This window comes from Vitis vinifera, chromosome 1, assembly GCF_030704535.1.
Source record: "Vitis vinifera cultivar Pinot Noir 40024 chromosome 1, ASM3070453v1".
In the NCBI taxonomy this organism is placed as follows: domain Eukaryota; kingdom Viridiplantae; phylum Streptophyta; class Magnoliopsida; order Vitales; family Vitaceae; genus Vitis; species Vitis vinifera.
The window spans coordinates 24132021-24157448 of record NC_081805.1 but is presented as its reverse complement, the minus strand read 5'-3'; the positions used below and the strand labels follow the sequence as shown (position 1 = coordinate 24157448).

Genomic DNA, 25428 nt, shown 5'->3' with positions numbered 1-25428 from the left:
TGAGGGAAAATATAAAGGAAAGAAAATATATAGAGAAAAAATAGATAAAAATAAAAAGTGAATAAAAATAAAAGGTAAGTTTAAATTTAATAAATTATTTTTATATATTTCTTTAAACTTATCTTACTTATTTCTCTTTATTATATAAAGATTAAATAATTTAAAAATATATAAATTTTTGAGGAATTTTAATTATATTTGATTTTTTTTATGATGAAACCAAATTTATGAAAACTATTCTCCAACTTCCTAACATTTAAATAAAGTTTAAAAATAAATAAATAAATAAATAGAAGTTACAAAGTTATCCCATTATTAGGCACAAAGTGTAAAGGTGAAAAGAAGAAAAGATGAGAAGGATGCATATTCTCAACTAACCCAAAGGAATAAGAAACTGAAGAGATAAGTGAAAAAGGAGGAACAGAGGAAGGAGTGCAGGACAGCCATCCATAATCCCACAATCAAATATGTGCTTCACGTGGCCCTTTTCACCATCTTCTCTCCCTCCCAAATGCGAATTGCTCGTATACACAAAAACCCACAAATAAAACCACCTTGAAGACTAAGCCACGAGATTAACAAACGAGAAATCAAGGAAGAGGAGGGATCAATAAGGGCGGGTTGGTAATTATTTTTCAAAAATAATTTTTATATTTAATATTTTATTTTTAATCATTCTACATATTAATATAATTATTTTTTAAAAAAATCCTTAAAAAATAAGCAAAAATAGTAAAAAACAACTAAAAAATATTATTTGAAAACATTATATTTTATGTTTTTAAAAATAAAAAATAAAAAACTGTTTTTTTTATTGTCAAACATATTTTTTATATTTTGTTCTCCTATCACAATTTTTGTTATAGGAACATTTTCTCATAAACCATGGAATAATCTCACTTTTTTCGAAAATAATATCCATTTTTTTTAATTTTAAATATAACCTCAATTAAACGTTTTTCAAAAAAACTTTGCTATGAGATGAATATTAAAAATTGATGAAAGATATTTTATAAAGAAAATAACCCAAATTAATATGGGTAAAAAAATTTTAACCGTGAGTATTATTCTTAACAACACAAGTGTATCACATGTGAGCATGGAAAATTCATAAAAAAAATATATTAAAAACTACTTTTATTTATTATTATGTGAGGTTGTTATACGTAGGAAGTCAAATATGTGGGCTGGTGATCTCTTAGTTTAAGGGGCTAATAGTGTAGTCAAGGGGAGCACCATGAGGGAAGAAAAATAGGGAAGAAAAATCTCTCTCTCTCTCTCATTAAAGAATTAACGACAATTTCAAAGCTCTCTCTCTTTCATAATGATCTTCCTCCTTATCATTTTGGTCGACATAAATCTGATGTATATCAATCTTATCTTAAGACGGGTGACATTTTATATTATGATAAAATTATTTATATTTATATTTTTAAAAAACAAGAAAATAAAAGTATGTTCAAATAATATTTATTTTATTCAATTTAATAGCAAAACTAAATATTTATTACAAATAAAAAATTCTTGTGATCTTTTGATGCCCCTTTTAATACCAAAAAAGGACAAAATTGTAATTTACAATACATTTATTTATTTTTCATATTTTCTTATCCAAGTTTTTACATTCTTTTGTATCTAATCTAATTTCCATATTTCACGTACCGATTTTACAACTCTACTTTGAATATAAATTACATCATTGGAAAACGACATCGTTTTGATGCGTTTCAAGTTTCAACCCTGGGTTTTGATTTGCTTTGACTTGACTTCCGAGAACGCCCAGCAACGAGTAGAAAAACAGAGGCTGACTCATATTTGGAGCACCACCATAACTGACTCCCGAGAAAACAATAAAGAAAGAATTTTCTCAGTCCACAAACAACAGCAAGAAAAGAAGAGCATAGTTGAATTGTTATCATTATTAATTTTTCTGTAAGTACTATTAACAGCTCTCTGTGTTTCTTATATCTCATTTGGGTTTCCCTTTTTCTCTTTATCGGAACTCTCTATACTTTTCCCCCTTTTTCATGTTAAAGAACTGAAAAAGGGGATTTTCTTAGTTTAATCTGGAAATTTGTTGCTGATTCATTGTTTTGAGTGGCTTTACACATCTGGGGTTTTTAATTTACGTCAAAAGTTCGAATCTTTTCACTTGGATTTTGGTGAAAAGTGAAGCAATGCTTAGAATTTTGGCAATTGAGGGTTTTCGTTTTGGTTGGTTGAGGCATCTGTGCTTGGTTGAGGCATCTGTGCTTGGTTTTGGTCATTGATGCGTAATTACTGAAGTGGGTTTGCTTGTGCTTTCCGGGTGGGAAGTGGGGATTTGGCCCCCTCTGTTTGGTAAGAATGAAAATACTGGAAAGGGTTAGGATTGGCTTCTTGGTGTGTTGACATCTATGGAGTTTGTTGAATTGGCTACATGATTCTGGGTGTTTTTTATTCCTAATATACCCGAGAAGTTGAGGTTTAGGTTTGTTGGGTGGATTGTGATTAGCTTTAGAGGGGCTTCGCAAATATTTTTTTCTCGTTGGTTTTATTGGTTTTTTGAAGGGGTATTGTTGGAAGCATGATCAAACAGATATTTAGTAAGCTTCCTCGGAAGTTGTCTAAGGCAGTTGAAAATCGTGAGCTTGGTGGGACGACTGCATTCTCGAATAATTCTAATAGATCAAGAGGCAGTGATGTGGAGAGCAACCAGTTTGCAAATCTGAATGTTACATCTCTTGCAGCCTCTAATTCTACTCCAATTACCGGGAATAATCTTGGGAGCAAAATTCCCCAAGGTGGTAATTCGAAGGTCAATGGGAATTATATGACTCCTAACACTTACGAAGCATTGCCGGCCTTCAGGGATGTCCCCAGTTCCGAGAAACAGAATTTGTTCATTGGAAAGCTGAACTTGTGTTGTGTCGTGTTTGACTTCACGGACCCAACAAAGAACATCAAAGAAAAGGAGATCAAGCGTCAGACATTATTAGAGCTTGTGGATTATGTTACTTCTGCATCTGGGAAATTCACAGAAACGGTCATGCTAGAATGTGTAAAAATGGTGTCTGCAAATTTATTTAGGGCATTCACTACTCAGTCATGTGAGACCAAAGCTTCAGAAGGCTTTGATTTGGAAGAGGAGGAGCCGTCGATTGATCCTGCTTGGCCTCACTTGCAAATTGTGTATGAGTTTCTCCTAAGGTTTGTGGCATCACCTGAGAGTGATGCCAAGTTGGCTAAGAGGTACATTGATCACTCATTTGTTCTTAAGTTGTTGGATCTATTTGACTCTGAAGACCCCAGAGAAAGGGAATACCTAAAAACAATTCTTCATCGTGTCTATGGCAAATTTATGGTACACCGCCCATTCATCAGGAAGGCTATCAACAACATATTCTATCGTTTTATTTTTGAGACTGAAAAGCATAATGGCATAGCTGAACTTTTAGAAATTTTGGGCAGCATAATAAATGGGTTTGCTCTGCCACTGAAAGAAGAACACAAACTGTTCCTTGTCCGGGCACTGATTCCCTTGCACAAACCAAAGTGCTTACCAATGTATCATCAACAGCTGTCTTATTGTATTAGTCAGTTTGTGGAGAAAGACTGCAAGCTTGCTGATACAGTTATAAGGGGTTTATTAAAATATTGGCCAATCACAAACAGTTCAAAGGAAGTCATGTTCCTAAGCGAGTTAGAAGAAATTTTAGAAGCAACCCAGCCAGCAGAATTCCAGCGCTGTATGGTGCCCTTGTTTCACCAAATTGCTCGTTGCTTGAACAGCTCACACTTCCAGGTATCATGTTTTAAATGTTTCTTGCTGTTCTGTCTCAATCTATCCACTAATTTCTGTGCAAATGCATTTCTGTTCTGGCATATGTTTCAAATGTTGAATATGAATAGTTTTAAAAAATGGGAGTTATCTTACCATGCCTATCTCAAATGTTTCAAAATCTATATCCAAGATTTATCCCCCATGTTTCTGTTTTTTCAAGGCAATTCTATATCCTAAGTGTTTTTTCCCTCATGTTTGTGTTGTGCACCATGTGTATTACTCATAATTTCCATGTTCACATGGTTCGTGGACTGATATACAGTTTAGGTTAGCTTGTTATCATAGAGAAAACATGGAAGAAATGAGAGGTAGAGGTTTTTCTGAGTTGTTTTCTACCTCTGTTAAAGATGCCTGAGTAGCTGATTTGTGGGACCAGAATGTGGAGGGAGGTTGTTGGAATACCTTATTCACAAGACAAAACAACAACTGGGAGTAAGGAGATTGCAATTGTAGACGATTGGAAGGGATGTAGAAGATATTATGATTTGGCAGGTATCAAAGAGTGACAAATTCACAGTTAGATCTCTTTATTTCTCTTTAACAAATTGTAGAATAGAGGCATTTCCATCTAGCATTGTATGGAACACTTGGGTTCCAGTGAAGGTTGACTTTTTTGCTGGGGAAGTTTTGTGGGAAAGAATTTTGACCTTGGATCAACTCAAAAGGAGGGGTTGGAGTGCCGAGTAGGTGTTGTTTGTGGAAAGGAGAGGAAGAAACAGACCTTATCCTCCTTCATTATTCCAGTGCAGTCATGCTTTGGTAGTTAATTTACGCTCTGTTTGGTGTTCAGTGGGTGACGTTCTCCTCAATTAGAGATGTTCTTCTAAGCTAGCATGGATCATTTATTGGGAAAAAGAGGAAAAAAGTGTGGAGAACAACTCCTTTATGTTTATTTTGACCATATGGAAATAGAAAAATAGGAGAGCTTTTGAAAACACCAAAATGAGGATCAAGCAATTAGACAATCATTTATATACAATTTTTTGGAATGGGTTAGGGTACACATAAAGAGCTCCTTGTCATGCTTGAATCAATGGAATTATCGTCCATGAGAAAGGCTTAATTTGGAACCTGTTTTCATGTTGATAGGTCAGAATACTTAATTATATTGGAAGCAATAGAATGGTAACAATGGTTAGAGATAGTTCCTATGGTTATTGGAAATTTTGGTTTGTTTTATAAGGAAGATAATTGAATGAAATTGGTACTTGAATTGTTAAAACCAAGATGTGTCAACAAAGTAACAATAATTGGACCCAGCCTTGAGTTGAGATTTTATGGGATAACATGATGAACTTGATATAATGTTCTGAGGTGCTTCATCTTCAATAATGCTGGTGCTTTATTACACACTATTGTTCATTTAGAAATGGAGAAGTAGCTTAGGAATATCAATCAGTCCATTTTTAAAGCCTAATACCTGGTTTAAAACTGTATTGAGATCATATTTTTTGTTGGCGATCTTATAGAAGTGTGTGATATTAAAAAAATCCTTACTGAAAGCTAACAGCCAGAAGCTTAGGGCATGCGTGGTTTTGTCTTGTGGGAGCATGGTTGGTTCCCTAGAAATCCACATAGCTCTTCGATATATTTGGACAACAGTTTTGGTTTCTGCTTTAAGGCCTATTTCCCAGAAATACTTCTAGTTACCTAGCAAACTCTTTCTTGATTTTTCTTCAAATTGGAAATCGGCATTTTCAGAGGTGTTATTAAGATGTGGGCTGGGGCATGCTTTATTATGAGTCCTTCCCAAAATGTGTTGAGGCACAACCAAAAGAGCTAGACACCCTAAAGGCGTTTACTTTCAGAATTAGGGTGTATGTGAGGTATGCTATTGGACGCCTTTCATGCTCTGGTGGGTAGGCACATGTCTTAAAGATGCATTTGACCATAAAGAAGAAAAAACCTCAAATTATAAGAGGATTTGGTTTGAGTAGAGAAAACCTAATTAAGTCTTTCTATGTGGTGCTCTCTCTCTTGACATCTACAACTTCTCATTTGCAGCAAGAGAAGAGTATTGTAAATGAACATCTTTGGAAGAAGTTTCTTGGAGACAAAAATTGAGGGAGATTTGGTTGAAGGAGGGAGACAAAAATACTAAATTTTTCCATAAGATGGCTCATGTGCATAGGAGAATAAAATTTATGGGCAAGATCAAAGTTTATGGGGTTTGGCTGAATGGGGAGAATAAGATAAAGGAAGGGGTAGCTAAAGCCTATCACAATTTTTTTGTTTGATTCAACGGATTGGAAACTTGGCATCAATGGATGTCGTTCAAAGCCTTAGATAGTTAGGAGACTGATGGGTTAAAGGTGCCTTTCTTTGAGAAGGTGTTCTACGATTTGTCAAAATTGGATGGGGATAAAGGTCTTGGCTCTGATGAGTTCTCTTTGGCCTTTTGACAATTTTGTTAGGATTTTGTGAAAGAGGAAGTTTTAGGCTTCTTCATGGAGTTCTATGTTTAGGAAAGGTTTGTAAAAAATCTGAATGCCACTTTTTTTTGTGCTATTTCCTAAGAAAGGTGATGTCAAGGATTTAAAAGATTTGAGACCAATTAGTCTAGTGGGTAGGTTACATAAGTTTTAGCTAAGGTTCTAGCCAATAGGTTGAAGAAGGTGATAGGAAGGGTAGTTTCCAAGTTCCAGAATGCCTTTATAGAGGGAAGACAAATCATTGATGTGACTCTAATTGTTGATGAGGCTATAGATTTTATGCTGAGGAGCAATTCTAGTAGAGTTATTTGTAAGCTTGATATTGAGAAGGCTTATGATCATGTCAACTGGGGCTACTTGCTAGCTATTCTTGATGAGATGGGTTTTGGTAAGAAATGGATTAAATGGATCAAATGGTGTATTTTTACAACAATATTTCTTGTTTTAGTAAGTGGTACCCTATCCATTTACTAGGTATTGAAGAGCTCTTTTGTTAAAAGTTTGTCAACATGCATTAGGATGTACATAGCAAGAGGATCAATGCCTTTAATCAATTTGGTGGATCGGGTGGGATCTGGATGAGGAAGGGAGCAAGTTTTTGTATTTTCCCCTCTTCCTAGATGTGCCTTTTGTTATCCTTTGTATAAAACTTGTATGCCTTAGTACATACCTCTTTTTATTGATACATATATATGTATGTATGTATAAGGAAAAAAAAAAGAAAGAAAAGGATAAACAAAAAGAAAAAAAAAACCATCGACATCCCACACTCTCACCAACAACTCCTCTTCTCCCTTTCTTTCTCACGCCGCTTCATTTTATTCTATTTTATTTCTTAATTTGAGAGACCACTCCATTGTCTGAATTCTCTTCTCCCTTTTTTGCCATCCACACTAAGTTTTAGTTTTTTTTTTTTTTTTTTTTTTTTTCATTTATCTATTTCAGTTTTCAATAGTCCACTTTTCTCAACTCTCCACGCCTCTTCTCTACCTATTGAAACAGGCCACATTTCTGGTCTCCACTTTTTTTTTGTTCATTTAAATTTTAAACTCTACTAATGCTCTTCTACGCCAAACTCACCTTTTTTAATTGTTTATTTATTATATTTTGTTTGATTCTATTTAAATTGTTATTTATTTACTTATTTAATTACATAGAGGAAAATTTTATGCAATCTAATTATTTAAGGTTTTTCAAATAGCAAAAAATCTATTGAATTCAATTATTATTATTATTATTATTATTTTTCAGTATGATTCAAAGGGTTTGAAAAAAATATTTTGCATGAAAATATGCTATAAAAATTATTTTAAATATTTATGAATTATGTAATTAGGGTCTCAAAAAGCTTATGCCTCACCTAAGAGGTACAAAAATGCTTATGCTTTATCTTTATGAACTTTGTTGGAATTATCATAACTCTAAGCTTTTCTTAAAGTTCATTTAGATTGTTGGGTTACCAAAATTATGGTGCAAATCAGCTCCTACTGAGCAGAGTATTAGATTGTTCAAATTCTGGTCTTCTGAACTTTGATTTAGCTTGGCTCAAGCTTGACCATATCTTATCCCAACTAGCCCTCTTCAATGTTTGTTCGTGCAAGTTGTCTTGAACTTGCTCATTAGCTAAAGGTGTTGGATCATTAGCCTAATACATCATTAATTTTTTCGGGACAATTCAGGCCCATGTTTTTGTCGATGTGTGATAAAAAGTTAACAGTGTACTCTGCTTGCTTATGTCATCCCATTGCCTCAATATTTGTTGCCAACATTGTTTTAAACTGTTTCATTTAGTTTAATTTCTTTAGGAATTATGTTAACAACAACTGCGTAAAGCCTGCCCATTTGTTTCATGAGCCTTTTCAAGTCTACCTATCTTGCTGAAGCTTGGCTTGTTAAGCAGTTAGGCTCAAGCTCAGCTCCTTTAACTGATGAATTAACCTCAGAAGCTTCTTGATGAGTCAGCCATATTCTGAGCTGTTCATGACAGCTTATTTCTTCTACAACCCTTCCTATTATGAGGTTGTGAGATTTAATGAATCATAAAAGAACACGAGGTTTGGATATTAAGGTCCATCTAAAACAATCCTTTGATTGTAACTGATGCTACTACAATTTACTGTGCCTGAGTGATGTTATAAGGGGTTCACAACATCATTTTTATTCTTACATTTCATCTGAACTTGGGTATTTTGAAGTTCAAAACACGATCCTTGCTTATTTTTGGTGGTTATGCTCTATATTCAGATTTTAAGAGGCTTGTAACTGGGCCCCCAGAACTCTTGTTTTAGCATTTGGTGATGTTGGGTTTCTTTATTGCTTGAACTTAAAGACTTAAAATCTTGAATTTTTGTTGAAAATTTGTATATATGAATTTTATTTAGTGCCACAAAAAATTTGAAATGTAAATAATTTTACAATGCCCCTAAAATTTGAAACAGATTCTTGAAATTTAAAAGTTTGCCTTTGATACAGGTTTAGATCTGTATGGTATTTTGTAGATTAAACGCACTTCAAATTGCATTCCCTATCTTCAGCAGTTAAATGATTGCTTATGAAAACTTCCATCGTATCTTTACTGAAAATATATATTTTTTTTGATAGATGTATCTTTACTGAAAATATTAAAATCTATTGTTTTTGTCCCTGGGAATTATTGCCTTAATGCTAGATGCGTTGTGTTGGTGTTCACAAGCTTGTTTTCTTATCAGTCTCTTAATGTACATAGTACTCCATTTCAACCTGTGCTTTGATAGGAAAAAAATGGAAAATAGAAAAAAAATTAAGGAAACAGGAGGGCTGAGCAATTCTTGAAGACGAGGAAAGGAAAAATTATAGGCTAGAATCCTGAGCATCCTATCTAGAACATCTGTAGGGGAATCTCAAGATAAATTCTCCTTCAAAATAGTCTATTATTACTTAAGATCCATGATAGGACACTGTAGAATGAGATGATCCACTACCTCATCAATCTCTAAGTAGGGAACACAAAGCTTAGGATTGGGAACTCCTAAGGGTCTGCTTATCTGTTAAAAGATCATTGCTACTAATCATTTTATAGGCCATTAACCATGCAAAGGCTTTTATTTTGTAGGAACCCTAGGCACCCAATGGATCTAATTTCAGGAAATTCAACTGGAGAATCACTGATTGGAAAGGCACAATAAAAAAATTTAATGGAAAATGGACATAAAGGAAACAAAATCTAAACCCTCACATCAGAAAAGGAAGGCTTGCAAAGAGAGTAAAAACAAAAATAATGAATTTCTTGATTTGATAGATTTTCTTGATAGGCAATTTAATAAGTGGCAAAAACAGGCCACACAAAGTATACATGATGTATACAAGTGCACTACAAAGCAAAGAACAAGAAAAGAGAAAACCAAAAATACTCCTTCCCCTTACTTACCATCTAACCAATTGCCAAAATCAAACATGGACATGAACCCAACCTCTAAGTTTCCTTTGGTTCACTCTAAATAGTTACACATAAAAGAGGATTTAAGCTTTTGATTTGATAACTCAACATTTTCAAATGTCCTATTTATCTTTTTCCAAATAGTCCAAAACAAGCATAAAGGAGCAACTTTCCCATGCTTTCTTCCTCTTCTTTCTGACAAAACGACCTTTTGAACTTAATAATGTTTCTTTAACTAAGGCTTGCAACACCCATACAACTCCAAACAACAAGAAGACCTGTTTCCATAATAATCTTGCCTTAGAGCAGTGGAGGAGGATGATGTCCTCACTAGATTCCTCCTCACCTTTATGCATAGAACATCTTGATTTGATAGATTTCGATGAAAATCAAAGTTCCAAGAAGAGGACTGATAATGATTTGAGACATGAGAAATAGGAATATCCTTAATCCTTAAAAATGCTATGAAATTTTGGGTGGACAACACAAAGAGGCTGATTTGCTCACCAAAGGTTTTCCCAAATGCAAATTTTTGAGTCATTTTCCATTGAGAAACAAACAATTTTGAGACATTAAATAAAGCTTGAAATACAACTTGCAGGAGGTTAGTTTGATTCACACCAGTACCATGGAGGGTAAGAAAAGGGGTAAAAGCATGGAGGGTGCTCTTGTCAATATTGACTTTAAGGCTTGTCACAAAATCAAACTTTAAGAGATTAAGTTTGATTTCAGATACTTCATCAACATTCGTCCTTGAGAAAAATATCATATCATGCTGAAATTAAGGGGACGTCTTTTTCGTTATCCACCCATTTCAAAAGCCTTGATGAAACTCCCATCTTCAAATCTCATCAAAAGCCTTGAGGATCTTGAAAGATTAATGTCCTTATTGTTCAATTTCCATTTGTCTCCTTATATTTCAGATACAAGATCTTGGGTATTGTCCTCATCAGGAGTTTTTTCAGTTAAGTTGTTTTTTTCAGTTTTATGATGTTCTCCAGATTCAGTCCCCTTCTACCCAGCTAATTTTCTATGGAATTCAAAAGTTCCATCTAAGGTCAAGACCTTTGCATGGTTAGTGGCACTTAAGAAGGTAAATACTAACGACTTGCTATAGTTGAGAAGACCTTTCAAAGCCTTTACCCTTGATTGGTGTATCCTATGCAGGAGTAGTAGTGAGACAATTGATCATCTTTTCTTGCATTGTCCGATTGTTTTAGGATTGTGGCAAAGGATTTTTTCATAGGCTGGGATGGAGTGAGTTTCGCCAGACACTATTTGTGATATGATGGTGATTTCCTTTAAGTGTTTTGGGAATTCATTTAGAGGAAGGACTATTTGGAGAATAGCTTGTCTTTCTTTGTTGTGGATTGTGTGGAAAGAGAGGAATGCTAGGATATTCGAGAACACTTGGAGGACATTGGATTCATTGTGGGATTCACTTCATTTTTTTGTTTCTTTTTGAGCTTATTGTATAGACATTTTTAAACCCCACCTTTGAGTGTAATTCAGCTTAGTTGGCTCTCGATTTGTACACGTTCGGGTTGTGTTATAGGGGCTGCTGTTGGTTTACTTGTATAGGCCTTTTTGTTCTTTTTGTATAGTCTTCTTTGTTTTTTGGAGGTTTACTTAGTTACTTTTGATCAGGTTTGTTTTTCATGAGGAGGACCTTCCATCCTTCTTTTGTTTTTCTATTAACGCATTTGTCTGTTTCTGATAAAAAAAAAAAAAAAGATCTCACCAACATTCTACACCAAAAATCCTTTGTATTAGTAACTATGAAAGCAGAAGTCTGTCCCCTCCTCACCCCTCTATGACCTTGAGCTGCCTCCACAAAACCTTAGCTTTCCATTCACAAGTTCAATGAAGCTAATTGAGTATAGACAACACTTGATATAATCATGTAAATTGGATGTATGGTCATGAAAATTAAGACTTCTTGTTATTGGTATTAGATAAAATGGACATTGGTCATTAGTCAATGAGATAGATTAAATGGTGCATATCTACTGTGAAATTCTTAATTCTAGTCAATATAGCCCCCCAAGCAGTTTTTTTAGAGGTCGAGGGGATTGTGGCAAGGAGATGCTCTTTCCTCCTACTTTCTCATTTTGGTAATGGAGGCACTCTATTGGATTTTGAGGAGGGCTAGAAGAGAGGAGGGGGGTTTGCTCCATCTCAGGTTTCAAAGTAGGAGGAAGAGGTGGTGAGAGAATGGAAGTTTGCCATTTGTTGTTTGTTGGGACTAATCAAGAGCATTCAGAGAATCTAAGTTGGGCTTTCATGTGGTTTGAGGCAATATCCGACTTAGGAATAAATATGAAGAAAAGTAAACTAATTCTGTTAGGGAAAGTTGCAAATGTGGAGGGACTAGTTTCAGTGGTGGGCCACAAGATAAGGGATCTAAATACTACATACTTGTGTCTTCCTTTGAGAGCTCCTCACAAATCAATGGGGGTGAGGAATATGTGGACGAGAGATTTCAGAGAAAGCTTGCCTTGTGTAAGAGGCAATACATCTCAAAGGGAGGGAGACTCACCTTGATTAAGTGCATGTTGTCAAGCTTACCAATTTATGTCATGTCTTTAGTCCCCATTCCCAAAAGAGTGAGCTTAAGACTAGAGTAGACTACAGGGAGAGAGGAGGGAAGGGGGTGACATTTGAGAAAAAACCCCATTTAGTTAAGTGGTCTATTGTCCCATTGGATAAGATGAATTGAGGTCTTGGCATAAGAAATTTCCGCACTCTTAATCAAGGTCTCCCTAGCAAATGGAGTAAAGGTTTGCTATTGAGAAGGAGTTCCTTTAGAATCAGGTCATAGCAGGAAAGCTTGTGGTAGATGAAAGGAGGATGCTGGTTGAGGGTGGCAAGGGATGGCTATGGGTGGGGTTGTGAAAGACTATTAGTATCGGCTGGGAGGTCTTTCAAAGCAGATCTCGCTTTATTTAGGTAATGGCAAAAGGGCAAAATTCTAGAAAGATAGATGGTGTGGAGAATGTACTTTGGAAGAGTCCTTCATGGTCTTATTTTCTATAATTGTTGCTAAAGACTCTTGGATAGCAAAGATGTGGGAGCAGGTTTGGGAGCGGGCCAGTGGAGTCCCCCCTTTCATATCCATGATTAGGAATTGGAAGGAGTGGGAACCTATTTTGGGAGACTGCAATTGAGCTTAATAAGAAGGAATGGGGAGGATAGATTAGGGTGGAAGGAAATCAAGAGTGACAAGTTCTCTGTCAAATCTTTCTACTTCCTTGGCTTGGGGAAGAAGTGAGCCTTTCCCGCAAGCATAGTTTAGAACCCATGGGTGCTGACAAAGGTGGGTTTCTTTGCTTGGGAAGCTATATGAGGAAGGATTTTAATACTTAATTTAGCTTAGAAGGTGGGGGTGAAGTATTCTGAAGAGATGTTTCATGTTTAAAGGGGAAGGATAGTCGGTTGATCACATGCTTCTTCATTGTTCCAAAGCAAGAATCTTGTGGCAGTTGGGTTTTTTTCTCTGTTTGGAGTGGTTTGGGTGATGTGCACATTTGTGATGGAACTTTTTCTCAGTTTGTATGGTTCCTTTGTGGGAAAGAAGTGGAAGAAAGCTGGGAGGGTCGCTCCTTTATGCTTGTTTTGGACGCTATAAAAGGAAAAAAATAGGAGATTTGAAGATGCAAAATAATTGGATCAAGCAATTAAATCTTCCTTTACATGCATCTTTTAGGATTGGGCTAGAATGTATATAGATGATCATTTTATGACCATGATAGGCTTTGTGGATTGGTTGAATTTCAATTAAGGAGAGATTTTTTTTGTTTTCTCTCTCTTTTTGGTTGCCAGTTGGTGCTATTTGTTTATACTGTGTGTTCTTCAGTGCACCCTATCTCAGGTGCTTATAATATTTTTTCTTGTTTTGCCTATAAAAAAAGAAAGTAAAAGTAAAAAAGAAAAAGACAAAACACACTTGATGTGTAACCTCCATCTAGACTTAAATCCAAAATCCCCAATCAACATGGTTATTTGCTTTTACAATCAATTCTAAATGTCCCTCTTCTCCTGAATGGACTTTCTCATCCACCAATGCACACAACCGAGAATCTGCCTACACTTCATGAAAACTCCTTGATATGGGTGAATGGTCTCATGAAGCACTTTCCAGGAATGCTTTGGAGAGGACCTTGGTAATTGTTGAGGCTGGCTACTAGGCTAATGGGTCTAAAGTCTTTGATAGTAATGAATGTGGTGAGTTTCTTAGGGACAAAGACAGTAAAAATATAACTGTACTTATATATTGTACAGTGGTTAGAGCCTTATGGGATATTGTCTTTGGTTTAGTTGATGTAAAATGGGTTTTTCCAGGAACTGTAAAGGAGGTCTTAGCTAGTTGGAGGGGCTCGTTTGTGGGAAAGAAAAGGAAAAAGATATGGGATGCCATTCCGTTGTGTATTTTTTGGACGGTATGGAAGGAGAGGAATAGATTAGCTTTTAGGGGGGGGGGGTTTTGAATGTTCAAAAGTTAAAGAATTCTTTTGTTTGTAACTTGTGGAGTTGGGCCAAATTGTATGTAGGTGAGGAGGCGTTCTCCCTTATAGGCTTTTTAGAGTGGATAGCCTCCACTTAAAGGGAGGTGTTTCTCTGTTTTGTTTTCTGAGGCCCATGCTGTCTTGTATACTTCCTGTATGCTGTGCGGCGTTCAGCCTTTCTTAATGCATATCTTTTACTTATAAAAAAAAAAAATATTTAATTAGTTTTGTGTGTTTGTGTTCAAAACTACCATTTCATTTCCTCAGGAATAGGGAGCTAATCTAAATTCTCCAACCGCCAACTACTACTTTCTGAAAAGAACTTGAAAACTCTTCTACAATGCAATCCTTATTACTATCCTTGTTAGATCTATCTGTTGTCTGAATAGACTATCGATTTCTTTTTTCTCTTGCCATCTTCCACCTTATGAAAGAACTTGGAGGTGTGGTGCCCTACTTCCCTGGTGCATTCTCTGTAAGCTTTTGCCTCCAGCACATCTCCTCCCTGGGTAAGATCTCTTCCAGGTTAGCTTTTATAAATTTATTTAAAAAGAGTAAAACTCTTCCTCAATGTGGTCTTGGACACCTAACACAGTCTCATCTTAACATAAATAACCTTAACCAAGTTCTTCTGCCATTACCCTGTGGAAGGGCTTGGGATTGCGGTGTCCTTGGTCCGGTTCACTCTAGACTTTTGCCTCCTGTACATCTCCTCCCTAAGTGAGATCTCTTCTAGTTCAGCTTTGCTATTCACTGTAAGGGCTCAATGGTCATCTAGAAAATGCTCTCTCCTTCCAGGACACCCAAAGGCTCCAGTGTCCTTAGGAATAGAAAGTTTCACTTCCCTAACAAACTAATGATTTCTTTGTTCCTGTTTGAACTATTCTTGAACAAGGTGACGTGTTTGCATAAACCTATGGCCTTCCCACCCAACATCCCAGCCCTCATTCCTTCAAGGCTTCCTATCTGGAATCCAAGTTCCTTAAGGTTCTATTTGTTTTCTATGGAAATCATCTCTGGTGGGAAATATGATTAAACTGGCTAGAAATGACAAGTGCGACGGTGATGCAAGTGTGCTCTATGCACTGGACAAAGGGATAGTGGAATCAACTTCCAACTAATTTCACAGAATTTTCTGAACAAAAAGATGAACTAATGAAAATGCTACAAATCACCTCAGAAATGGCAGCTTAAAACTGTTAGTTTTCGTGGCACTACTCAAAAAACACAAGAAAATGGTTACAAGTCTGAGCTTCTCACCTAGCACATGGAACTCTTGATCAGTTTATTGATGAGGTACCAAAATTGATGCTAACTCTTCTGCCAGAAATTTCTTCCATGGAAACAAATTGGACCAAAACAAGACGTGAGTCAAGTGGGTATTTCCTTGAAGCTACTTGTTCTGAAAATAGCCACCATGCAATGTTGTCTTTAATTTCTGAATCACACTCCTTGAAACTGATGCTTGTTTTTTCAGGTGGCAGAGAGAGCTTTGTTCCTATGGAATAATGGTCACATTGAGAACTTAATCAAACAAAATCGCGGTATTATATTGCCCATCATCTTCCCTGCCTTGGAGAAAAATGCTAGAAACCATTGGAATCAGGCTGTCCATGGCTTGACTTTAAATGTCCGCAAGATTTTCTTTGATCTTGATCCTGAGCTGTACAAGGAATGCTTGCTCAAGTTCCAGGAAGACGAATCAAAGGAAGATGAAATTAAAGCCAAACGGGAAGCCGCATGGAAACTTCTAGAAGAAATGGCTGCAAAGAGAGTTGCAAGTAATGAAGCTGTGCTTGTCCCCTGAAAGCATTTCCCTCCACATCTTCAGGTTTGGGAGTGAGCTTCAGATATTTGTTGTGCCTCCATTATTTTTCCTTTTTTCTTTTTGACATTTGAGATGGGATTTCATAAAACTGATGACATGGTTCATGAGGTGGAGTGTTCATGGTTATTTAATTCCTCACCTACTATATTAACAGAAAACCGATATCATATGATGTAGGAGAGTTTCTACCAATAAGAAAAAGCCTGATGGAAATTTTTTGAAGTCAATCATTCTCTTTCTATATATCTATACAGGATATCATTATGTTAGAATAAAAGAGCTTAGCTATGCACAAAGCTATTTGTGATTTTTGCTTGTGTTGATGGTCATTTGATCTGATTCTCTTATCTCATTTCCTGGTTTCTGGTCTTGGCTTCAAACTCCTAATGTTCACACGAATGGGTCACCCTCTTCTCAACCCCAACCCCGTTTATAATTATCTAAATACATTCTTGTCCCCATTCCAAACTCGTGTTAGGATCCCACCCTAACACGTCCCTAATCAAGAACTTAGGACACAACCATTCTATAAAATCTATGGACGATGGAGGATGTCGGTTTATTTTATTTTCTAAAAAATTTTAATCACATTAAAATAACATTATTTACATGAATTTTTATATTTGATTTTTATGGACAATAATCTTATATTTTTATTTTAAATATATTCAGGAAGTGTACAATGCAAAAATAAATTAAATTATTTTTGTTTAATTTTCTATATAAATGGGACTAGACATGCCTTCATGGGTGATGGCATTCTCCTTCTCAGGTATAACCCATTTTCTGCTTCTCAGGTAGAACGGTTTTTTGTTCTTAAAAACATAAAAAAACATAAATTATTTTCCTTAATTGTATATGCTATGCGTTATTATTGATTAAAAATATGTATTTTATAACTTTGGAGTTTGTCATTAATTAGCAAAGAATAAATTGTTATCCTTCCATGTACTTGTGATGATTGTAATTCAGTTAGTAGGGTAGTTATTAACTTATGGTACGTCATAATATAAAATTTATGTGTTGTTTGTTTTTTTTACTTTTTATTGTATATAATTTACTTTTAAATTTTAGATAATTTGTTTTTTAATTTTTTGTTAACTTATTACTCATTTTTAAAATTTTTTTAATTGGATAAAAAAATCAAAATATTTAACTTTTTTTTAAATACCAAAAATACTATATTGTTTTTTTTTTTTTTTTACTTTTTAATATTTAATAGAAATAAATTATTAAAAAATAAAATAATTATAAATAAAGAGATAAATATACAATTAAGGTCATATTTGAGTAGTTTTCAAAGATTTTTAATTTAAAGAATAAAGAGATAAATATGAAAAATAATTATAAATAAAGAATCACATATAAAATTTATTTTAAACAAAAACATAAAAAACAAGTTGAGACTATTGAAATACCCAAACAAACTTTTGTTGTAAACAGCAACTATATTTTGAGAATAATTTTTGAAAATATTCTCAAATATACATGTTGGAGGATATGTTTAAACATGCTTAGGTAATGTGAAATCACACAGAGGAGACTCTTCTCTCCATAATGACCTTAGTCAAGACTATGACACCCACCAAAGACTTGGAACAGTTGAATATGAAGCATCAGTGACAGAAACCTCCCCTAATTACACAAACACAAATGAACACGGATCGATTTTCAGAGAGGCATAATTAATTGTGAACAGTTTAAGCACTTTGTGTTGATGAAACGAACTCCAGAAGCTCATAGTGGCGTTGGAATTTGGTCATGTCTTCTTCAACCATTGTCACCCAAGCCTCTATTCCACCCCCAGATTTTGTGTCCATCAAAATGATCACATTCTTGATAGGCGCAGTAATAGTGCACACCCAGATAGGCCTCCCAAACCCAAAATCAGTTTCATAAAATGGAAATCTGCTCCAACTGCTAAACCTGTACAGCTCCATCTCTCCCTTGGACATGATCATTTTCTGGACTTCTTTCATGGCTCCACAAGCCTTTGATAGCCCTTCTTCGCCTTGAATCTCCTTCACATACTCCTTATCTACCTTTTTTATTGCTCTTCTCAGCCTTCCCACCAAGTCATCCAGCTCTACCTTGCCTTCCTGCTCCGTTACTGTTGCAACTGCTTGCTGCCATAGGTTTCCTAAAGAGCGATCCGACAGTGGTGGCTCTGTCTTCCCCCGTAGATTCACTACATGTGTGACAATGGATGATATGGTGTCCTTCCCTGATTTTTCTCTGGCCACATCCATGGCTGACTTCCATATCAGAGATGTAACAGCTTCTACACGGGTAGAATTGGATGCTTTGGACTGCAGGCGGGCTAAGCTTGCTGCATCAAATAAGAATCTCCTTGTTAGAGTTTTACCGTGGCTGATCACACCACTGGACAGTACCGTATTGATATCTCTTGGTGGGAAGAGGGACGCTGAGTCCAAAAAGGGAGTGATGCCATCATCTGTACCCATTGCTGTTGCAGACCAAGCGGTGAGGAAAGTGGCCAGCGTTGCCCCATCGGCCACCTTGTGTGACATGCATACTCCAATTCCTATTCCGCCACACTCGAAAATTGTTGCTTGAATGGCTGTGATTGCTCTATCTGATGATTCTGATCCCACACTGTACGGTTCACATGGGAGAAGCTTCTGCAACAAATCTATCTCCGGGTCTCTCAGAATTTCTGAGAGCTCAACGTTTGCTCGAGCCTCCATGAACACAGCGCCATCATCACTGCAATCCACACTGTCATTTCCTTTGAGCTTCCCAGCTAAAGGATAGAAGCGGCTTAAGGTTTGGGAGAGAGACCTCTTCAGCAGATCACATATGGTGACGTGATCAACAGCTTCACAGTCGAAATCATCAGCAGAGAAGAGTAGGATAACAGGGACATAAAAGGGAGGAGCAAGTTGATCCAATAGCGAGATTTTGAAGCTTCTGAGATGATTTGGAGTTGGAGAAGATGGCTTGATGGGCTGTGTTGAAAGGATATCAATCTTCATTTCCATTGTCGTCTTCAACCTTCAAGGAGGCAGCTCAAAAAAAGATTAAAACTCTATACAACACGTCTATGTTCTCTGATTCTCTGGTGTGTAAAGAGGTATAGTTATTTATAGCTAGAAATCAGGAATTAAGAACAAGGCTTGGGCCAAATGATACTTCAGGATTTAAGTTACAAACAATACAACAAAGTAGTTGTTTGGCAATTTCCGTTAGCTTTCTCGAAGGACAGGAGGAAGGATCTCCGAAGTAAGATGACTGGTTTGACTTGTCTACAGTAAAAAACATTTTAAATAATAAATAAAAATAATTAATTTATTCTTAAATCCATATTTTCATTTTACTTTTTTACCTTTATTTGTTTTAGTTACTCCCATGATTTCCTTTACTACTCCACGACCTTCATCGTCGCTCAATTTTTTTATCCTAATTATAATTTATAAGGATAAATATATTTTAAGTTAATTTTATTAAACAACCTTAATATTTAAAACAAGAATGAAATAATAAGTTTTAAGTTAATAGTATAATTTAACTTAAAATCAAATTAAGTTATTAAGTAATAAGTATTAAATTTTATTAAACACTTCCTAAAAGTTTATATTCTTGAAATTAAAAATTCAATTGCTCTAATTCTATGTATTGATAACTTTGAACTAGAAGAATATATATATATATATATATATATATATATATATATATATATATATATATATATTTGGGTAATATTCATAGACCCACTCACGATCTACTAGAAGGCAAATAACTTATTGATTCGAATCCAATTCATGAGAAGATAGATGAGTATATAAGGGGGTACACTATTGTGGAAGCTTTTCTCTTTATTTTACAAAGATTAATGTTATGAGCCAATTGAATGATGGAGATTCTTGTTACTAATGAAGCAAGTTTGAAATTAAAATAATGAATTAGGAACAAGTTTAAGATTTTTTTTTTTTCAATTCAAGATAGGTTTGGACATTACTCTATATATATAAATTTTAAAAAATAATTTAATTGAAATTTTTTTATTTTCCCATTTTTTAAAAATTAAATGAGATAAATATGAAAAATTTCCATACCCACACCTCATCCCATTTAATTTTCTTATGAAAATTACTTTATAAGAACGAGCTGGAGTATAACAATTCATCTTAAACCTGTCTTATTGCCATTCCTAATTTAACACCGCTCATGTCATCCTTAGATTTGATTGACTTGAGGTTCTAAAAATAAATTAATTTACACGAACATATATGTTGGGACATGAAAGGCAAAATGATGAGCTCAATTCATGATTGAATATGATATCTTGTTTCATATTTCATCAATGAAAAAGAACTTGTTCACTAGCTAGGTGATCTATGCATGGGTGACCCTGTCAATAGATTCTTAAAATGCTAGCGTTGTTACATATTAAAGTTAGTTAATTATATTATTATGAAGTGGCATGGTGCTGTATTTTATAGGCCATTCAATGTGGCCCACTGGGAGAAAGTTGGGGGTGGGGGACTTGGTCATCACATAACTAAAAGTGACTATTGGTATATGATTCTAATATTTGATCATCACCAATTGACTCAAAGTAAACTCCACTATGAAGGACTTACAGATATGCTCTTCTAGATGAGGATGACCCTTATAGACTATTAATTAATTAATTAATTAATGTTTCTACTTTCTAGATGGGGAATCTGAGTAGAAATATATGACTCTAGGGGATGAGTACAATCAAATTGGAGAAGCTGGTTCTCACCTTCAGATATTTGGTCATGGGCCGCCTTCATCCAAGCTGCCCATCAAAATAATCACTTGCTTAATAGAACATTATTACTGTTGCAAGCATGCCCGCATGGGCTTTCCCTATCCAAAATCAGTAAAAACAAGACAGACCCCCGCCAGTAGAAGCACGCATCTTTCATATTGGAAATGTTTTCATTTTAAGTGTTTTTATTTGAATACTAAAAATGTTTTTTAAAAACATTCTAAACAGATTTAAAATACGTTTGATGGTAATTTTGAGAAATATTTTTCAATATATCCTTAAAATCCGATATTTCAATCTATGCTCATAAAAGAATAAACTTCTCAGTAACCCTAATATTTTTGGGTTGACATTTTTTAATTCAAGTCCAATGAAGTTGCAGTGATTAACACTTCTCTGTTTTTGATTATTTTAGTTATAAGTTTACCAGATTGTTAGGAGATGATTCCCCCTTGCTTCATGGCGTAGGCTATAGCCTCTTTATTGACTTTGGGCTCTTTTTATTGACTGTTAAATGCATGGGACAAGAGTAGTTGTGCTTGACTTTTTTGACAGGCCAACGTATAGATTTAGGGTGGGTTGTTTATTTTTTTTGATTATAGGAAAAATTGTGTTTTCAATCCATATAGGCTTGATAATTAAGGTAAAGTCCTCCAATTATCCATAATTGATTATAAGGATATGAGATGGTAATCGAAAAAAATACAAATTTGACTTATTTTTGTCTTTATTCTACCACTCTTCATATGTTACTATTATTTCTTCTTTAACAATTTTTAAATTTTTTATTATTTGTTGAAACTCTTTTATAAATAATTGAAAAATCAATATTATTTTTCATTTTTAAATTATAAATAAACAAAAATTATATTAATGATTCAAAGACTATTTTAGAAAATACTTTCTAAAAAAATATTAATTTAAATAATAAAAATTATCTTTTACATTTATTTTTATCTTTTACATTTTAGAAGTAAATAATTTAATGATTAAAACATTGTTTAAAATAAATATATTCGCTATTTTAATTTCTTTTATACTAAAAAAATATTTTAAAGTTTTTTTTTACTATTATAAAATAAAAGGTTTAATTTTTTTTAATCTTCTTCCTTATTTATTTTAATAACTTTTTGAACATGACTTTTATTAATAAGTTACATGAAATGTTACAAATTTGTTTACTAAGGAATTTTTTTAATGATTAAAATAAGAAAAAGAAAAAGAAAGAAAGAGGATGGATGAAGAGTTTTTATTTTAAGTACTCAATTAAAATGTTTTCATATGACCTAATTTTAGAAGTGGATTATATCAATACATAGTAGAGATTGAATTTTTCTTATATAAAAGGGTTGAAAGGTATATTATTTTAAATGAAAACAAGTAGTTAAAAATTATATAGATTCTATTTGAGTTTGGTTTTAAAATATTTTTCAGTTTTTATTTTTAAAAATAATTTTTATTTTCTATATTGTCTCTTTTTGAAAATACGTTTAATTAAAAAATGAAAACTATTTTTAAAAATGAAAATTGAAAACCTTGTTTAGTACTATTTTTTATATGAAAATAAAAAAAATCATTTATTGCGCCACTGTACAATTGTATTACATTAATTGTACAAGGAAAATGTACTAAGTGTATAAGGCTATCCTTTGTGAAATATTACAATCGATTATGAGTCATTCTTTTATTTTTTTATCACTTGCGAATTGTACACATATGTCATGCACTTTATTTAATTCCCACATGGAAATTTCAATACTTTCCCCAATAATGATATATGGGGAAATTTTTTTTGACCTTAAGTCATCCACCATCTTCTCAACTAAACCATTAGAAATATGGTTAAACACTCCTACGTGGACACATAACTTAGAAGGGATATGAAATTTGTGTTATTGTATAAGGGTATTACACTAATTGTACAAGGAAAATGTACTAATTGTACAAAGGTGTACAAGATTATCCTTTGTAAATGATTTTAATTGATTCTAAACCACTTTTTTATTTTCCTTGTTACCCAAGGATTGTACACCTATGTCATACACTTTATTTAACTCTCACATGAAAATTCCAATATTTTCCCCAATAATGATATTTGGGGAAAAAAATTGACCCTAAGTCATTCATCATTTTCTCAACCAAATCATTGAAAATATAATTAATATATCTACATGGACATATAACTTAGGAAAGATATGAAATTTGTGTCATTGTACAATGGTATTACACTAACTGTACAAGGAAAATGTGTCAAGTGTACAAGGGTGTACAAGGCTCCTAATAGGTTTTGTATGATTTTTAAACAACTTGAGTTTGACATTAAGACGATTATTGATATTTTTTTTTTCTTTTTTTACCAAACTATGCCATTAAGACATTCCCTACAAAAATTAACACATAGGAAATAAAATTAAAATCAATCATGTTTGAATTGTTCATTATAAGTAAACCAAATGAAATATATATATTTACTATTTTGCCTTTATAAACATAATTTCATTGTTATCAATAGAGACAAAAAAAATCATATTTAAATGGAATTAAAAATAAAAAAAATTATTTTTATAACATTTTTATTTTTTAAAATCATTAATTTAAATTATGAAATTAGTTTTAAAATTTAAAATATTTGTTGTAATTATAGTTTTGAAGATTTCATGATTTTTATCTTATTACTTTGAAAAAAAAATTACTTTAATAAGAAAATATATATTTTAATGGTTTTAAATATTTAAATCTTTATTAAAAAAATATTTAGGATTAGTGTGAGGAACAATTAGATAATTTTGGAATGGAGAAATTTTGAATAATTTGAAGACTTTAATTTGGCCAATTACCCTATTTACACTTTCAAAATTATTGGAAGGTTGGTAAATTAGTCTTATAAATATTGTCTTCTTGATTAATATATATATATATATATATATATATATATATATATATATATATATATATGCATGTGAGTGTTTACATTATTTTCAAAATAATATGAGAAATAATAAACACCATGTGTCTACTTTGCAAGTTAGAAAAAAAATTAATAATATTTTATGAGGTATTTAAAAAGTATTTATTATATGTTCTATAAATTTGAAAAAAAAAAATTGATGATATATAATTTACAAGTTAGAACAAACAAATAATACTAATATTTTATGAGGTGTTTAAAAATTATTTAATATATATGAGAAATAATATACGTTTGAAATAAAGAATAATATTTATTATATATATTATGTAAGTTTTCAACATATTTAAAAAATATTTATTATATATTATGTAAGTTGGAAAAAAGAATAATATTTGATGAGGTATTTAAAAGTTATTCATTTCAAAAATGCATTTGGCAATAATAATTTTTAACCATATTTCATATTCAATTTGATGAAGAAAAATGATTCAAGGTGAGAGAAGGGAAAAAGAGTCAAAGAGAGAATGAGAAAGGTGAGGTGATTGGTTAGTTTTTTACATTTAATAGTCAAGGGTATTTTAGGGATTTTTTAAAGACAATATCCTTCCTTTCAATTTCTACTATTTTATTGGGTTTTGGATTTAATTATGAGTGATAGGAGGACCTTACCTCAATTACCCAACCTAGTTGGGTTGAAAACACAATTCTCCCTTGATTTTATGCACCCTCATATAATTCATCACTCATACTAATGTGAATGTGAATAAAGTTCCTCATGTATTGTCTTGGAATGTTATTGTAGACCCCTTGGGATAGAAGGGTTTTTTTTGGACTTTATTTTTTTTATCTTTCCAGGCCACCTCGAGAAGGAGTCATTCTTGGGCAGCCAAAGAGGATTGAAGGTGAAGGAATACGACTGATGGGTGAGCTATTTTTGGGCGGCCATAGCAGTTGATGGGTGAGCTTTTTTTTTTTTTTTTTGGGCGGCTAGATGGGACGGAAACACAACGGGAGCAGAGGCGTTTTGGGGAGGAGATATTTTTTCTGGGCTGGTTACAGAGCAGTTGGCATAGTTATAGAGTTTGAGGGGTTACAAGGAAGAGAATGTGTTTGTTGTGGGTTATAAAGGAGCGTGTTCTGCAACTTGAGGAAAAGGAGAGAACCTTTACAGAAGCAAAACAGAGAGGAGTTATTTCAGGTATGATTGACGTATGTTTCGGGTTCTTTTCTATTTTCATGCTTTTGTTTCTATCTTTTCTACTGGTCTTTGGATGTTGTTTGTTGTTTGCTGTGGACATTGAAGGGCCATAGGGTTGTCTTGTTGAATCTGATTGTATATATGCATGTTCTGTTTCGCTTCCATTTTCGGTGTTTTTGATTTCTTTGGTAAGTATCTGATGTTTTGGCCCATCACTGAATTTGATCTTCAAAGATCGTGTTCTTACTTCTTTTTGATTCCACCCATATTTTGCCCATTGATCTTCATGAAATGGAATTGGATTTAACAGTGTAATCTTCTCTTGTACCTGCCTTGTTTTTCTTCATTTTCTCTTCTGTTTTCTGGTATTTTTGGAGTGTTGGGTATCATTTTTGGGTTAGCATTCTGCTAGCTTATGCGCATGTTGGAGCCTTATAACAAGGAATGAGAATTCAAAGTGCTTACCTCACATCCACACCACTGTTCATTTCCCATTTGTTCACCACCTTCAATGTCTTTATTTCATCATACTCACCATATTCCATTACCCATACTAC

The 25428-nt window shown here is 33.6% G+C and overlaps 2 protein-coding genes across 2 annotated transcripts; one reads left to right on the top strand and one right to left on the bottom strand.

Annotated features, from left to right (window-relative positions):
- Positions 1-1722: 1722 nt before the first annotated feature.
- LOC100245943 (serine/threonine protein phosphatase 2A 57 kDa regulatory subunit B' theta isoform) lies at positions 1723-16230 on the top strand. Its single transcript, XM_002266896.4, has 2 exons — positions 1723-3784; positions 15653-16230. Exons 1-2 carry the CDS (start codon positions 2567-2569, stop codon positions 15980-15982), a joined length of 1548 nt encoding a protein of 515 aa, XP_002266932.1. The 5' UTR covers positions 1723-2566; the 3' UTR covers positions 15983-16230.
- Positions 16231-17703: 1473 nt separating this feature from the next.
- LOC100266558 (stemmadenine O-acetyltransferase) lies at positions 17704-19005 on the bottom strand. Its single transcript, XM_002271576.4, has one exon. It carries the CDS (start codon positions 19003-19005, stop codon positions 17704-17706), a length of 1302 nt encoding a protein of 433 aa, XP_002271612.1.
- Positions 19006-25428: the final 6423 nt, after the last annotated feature.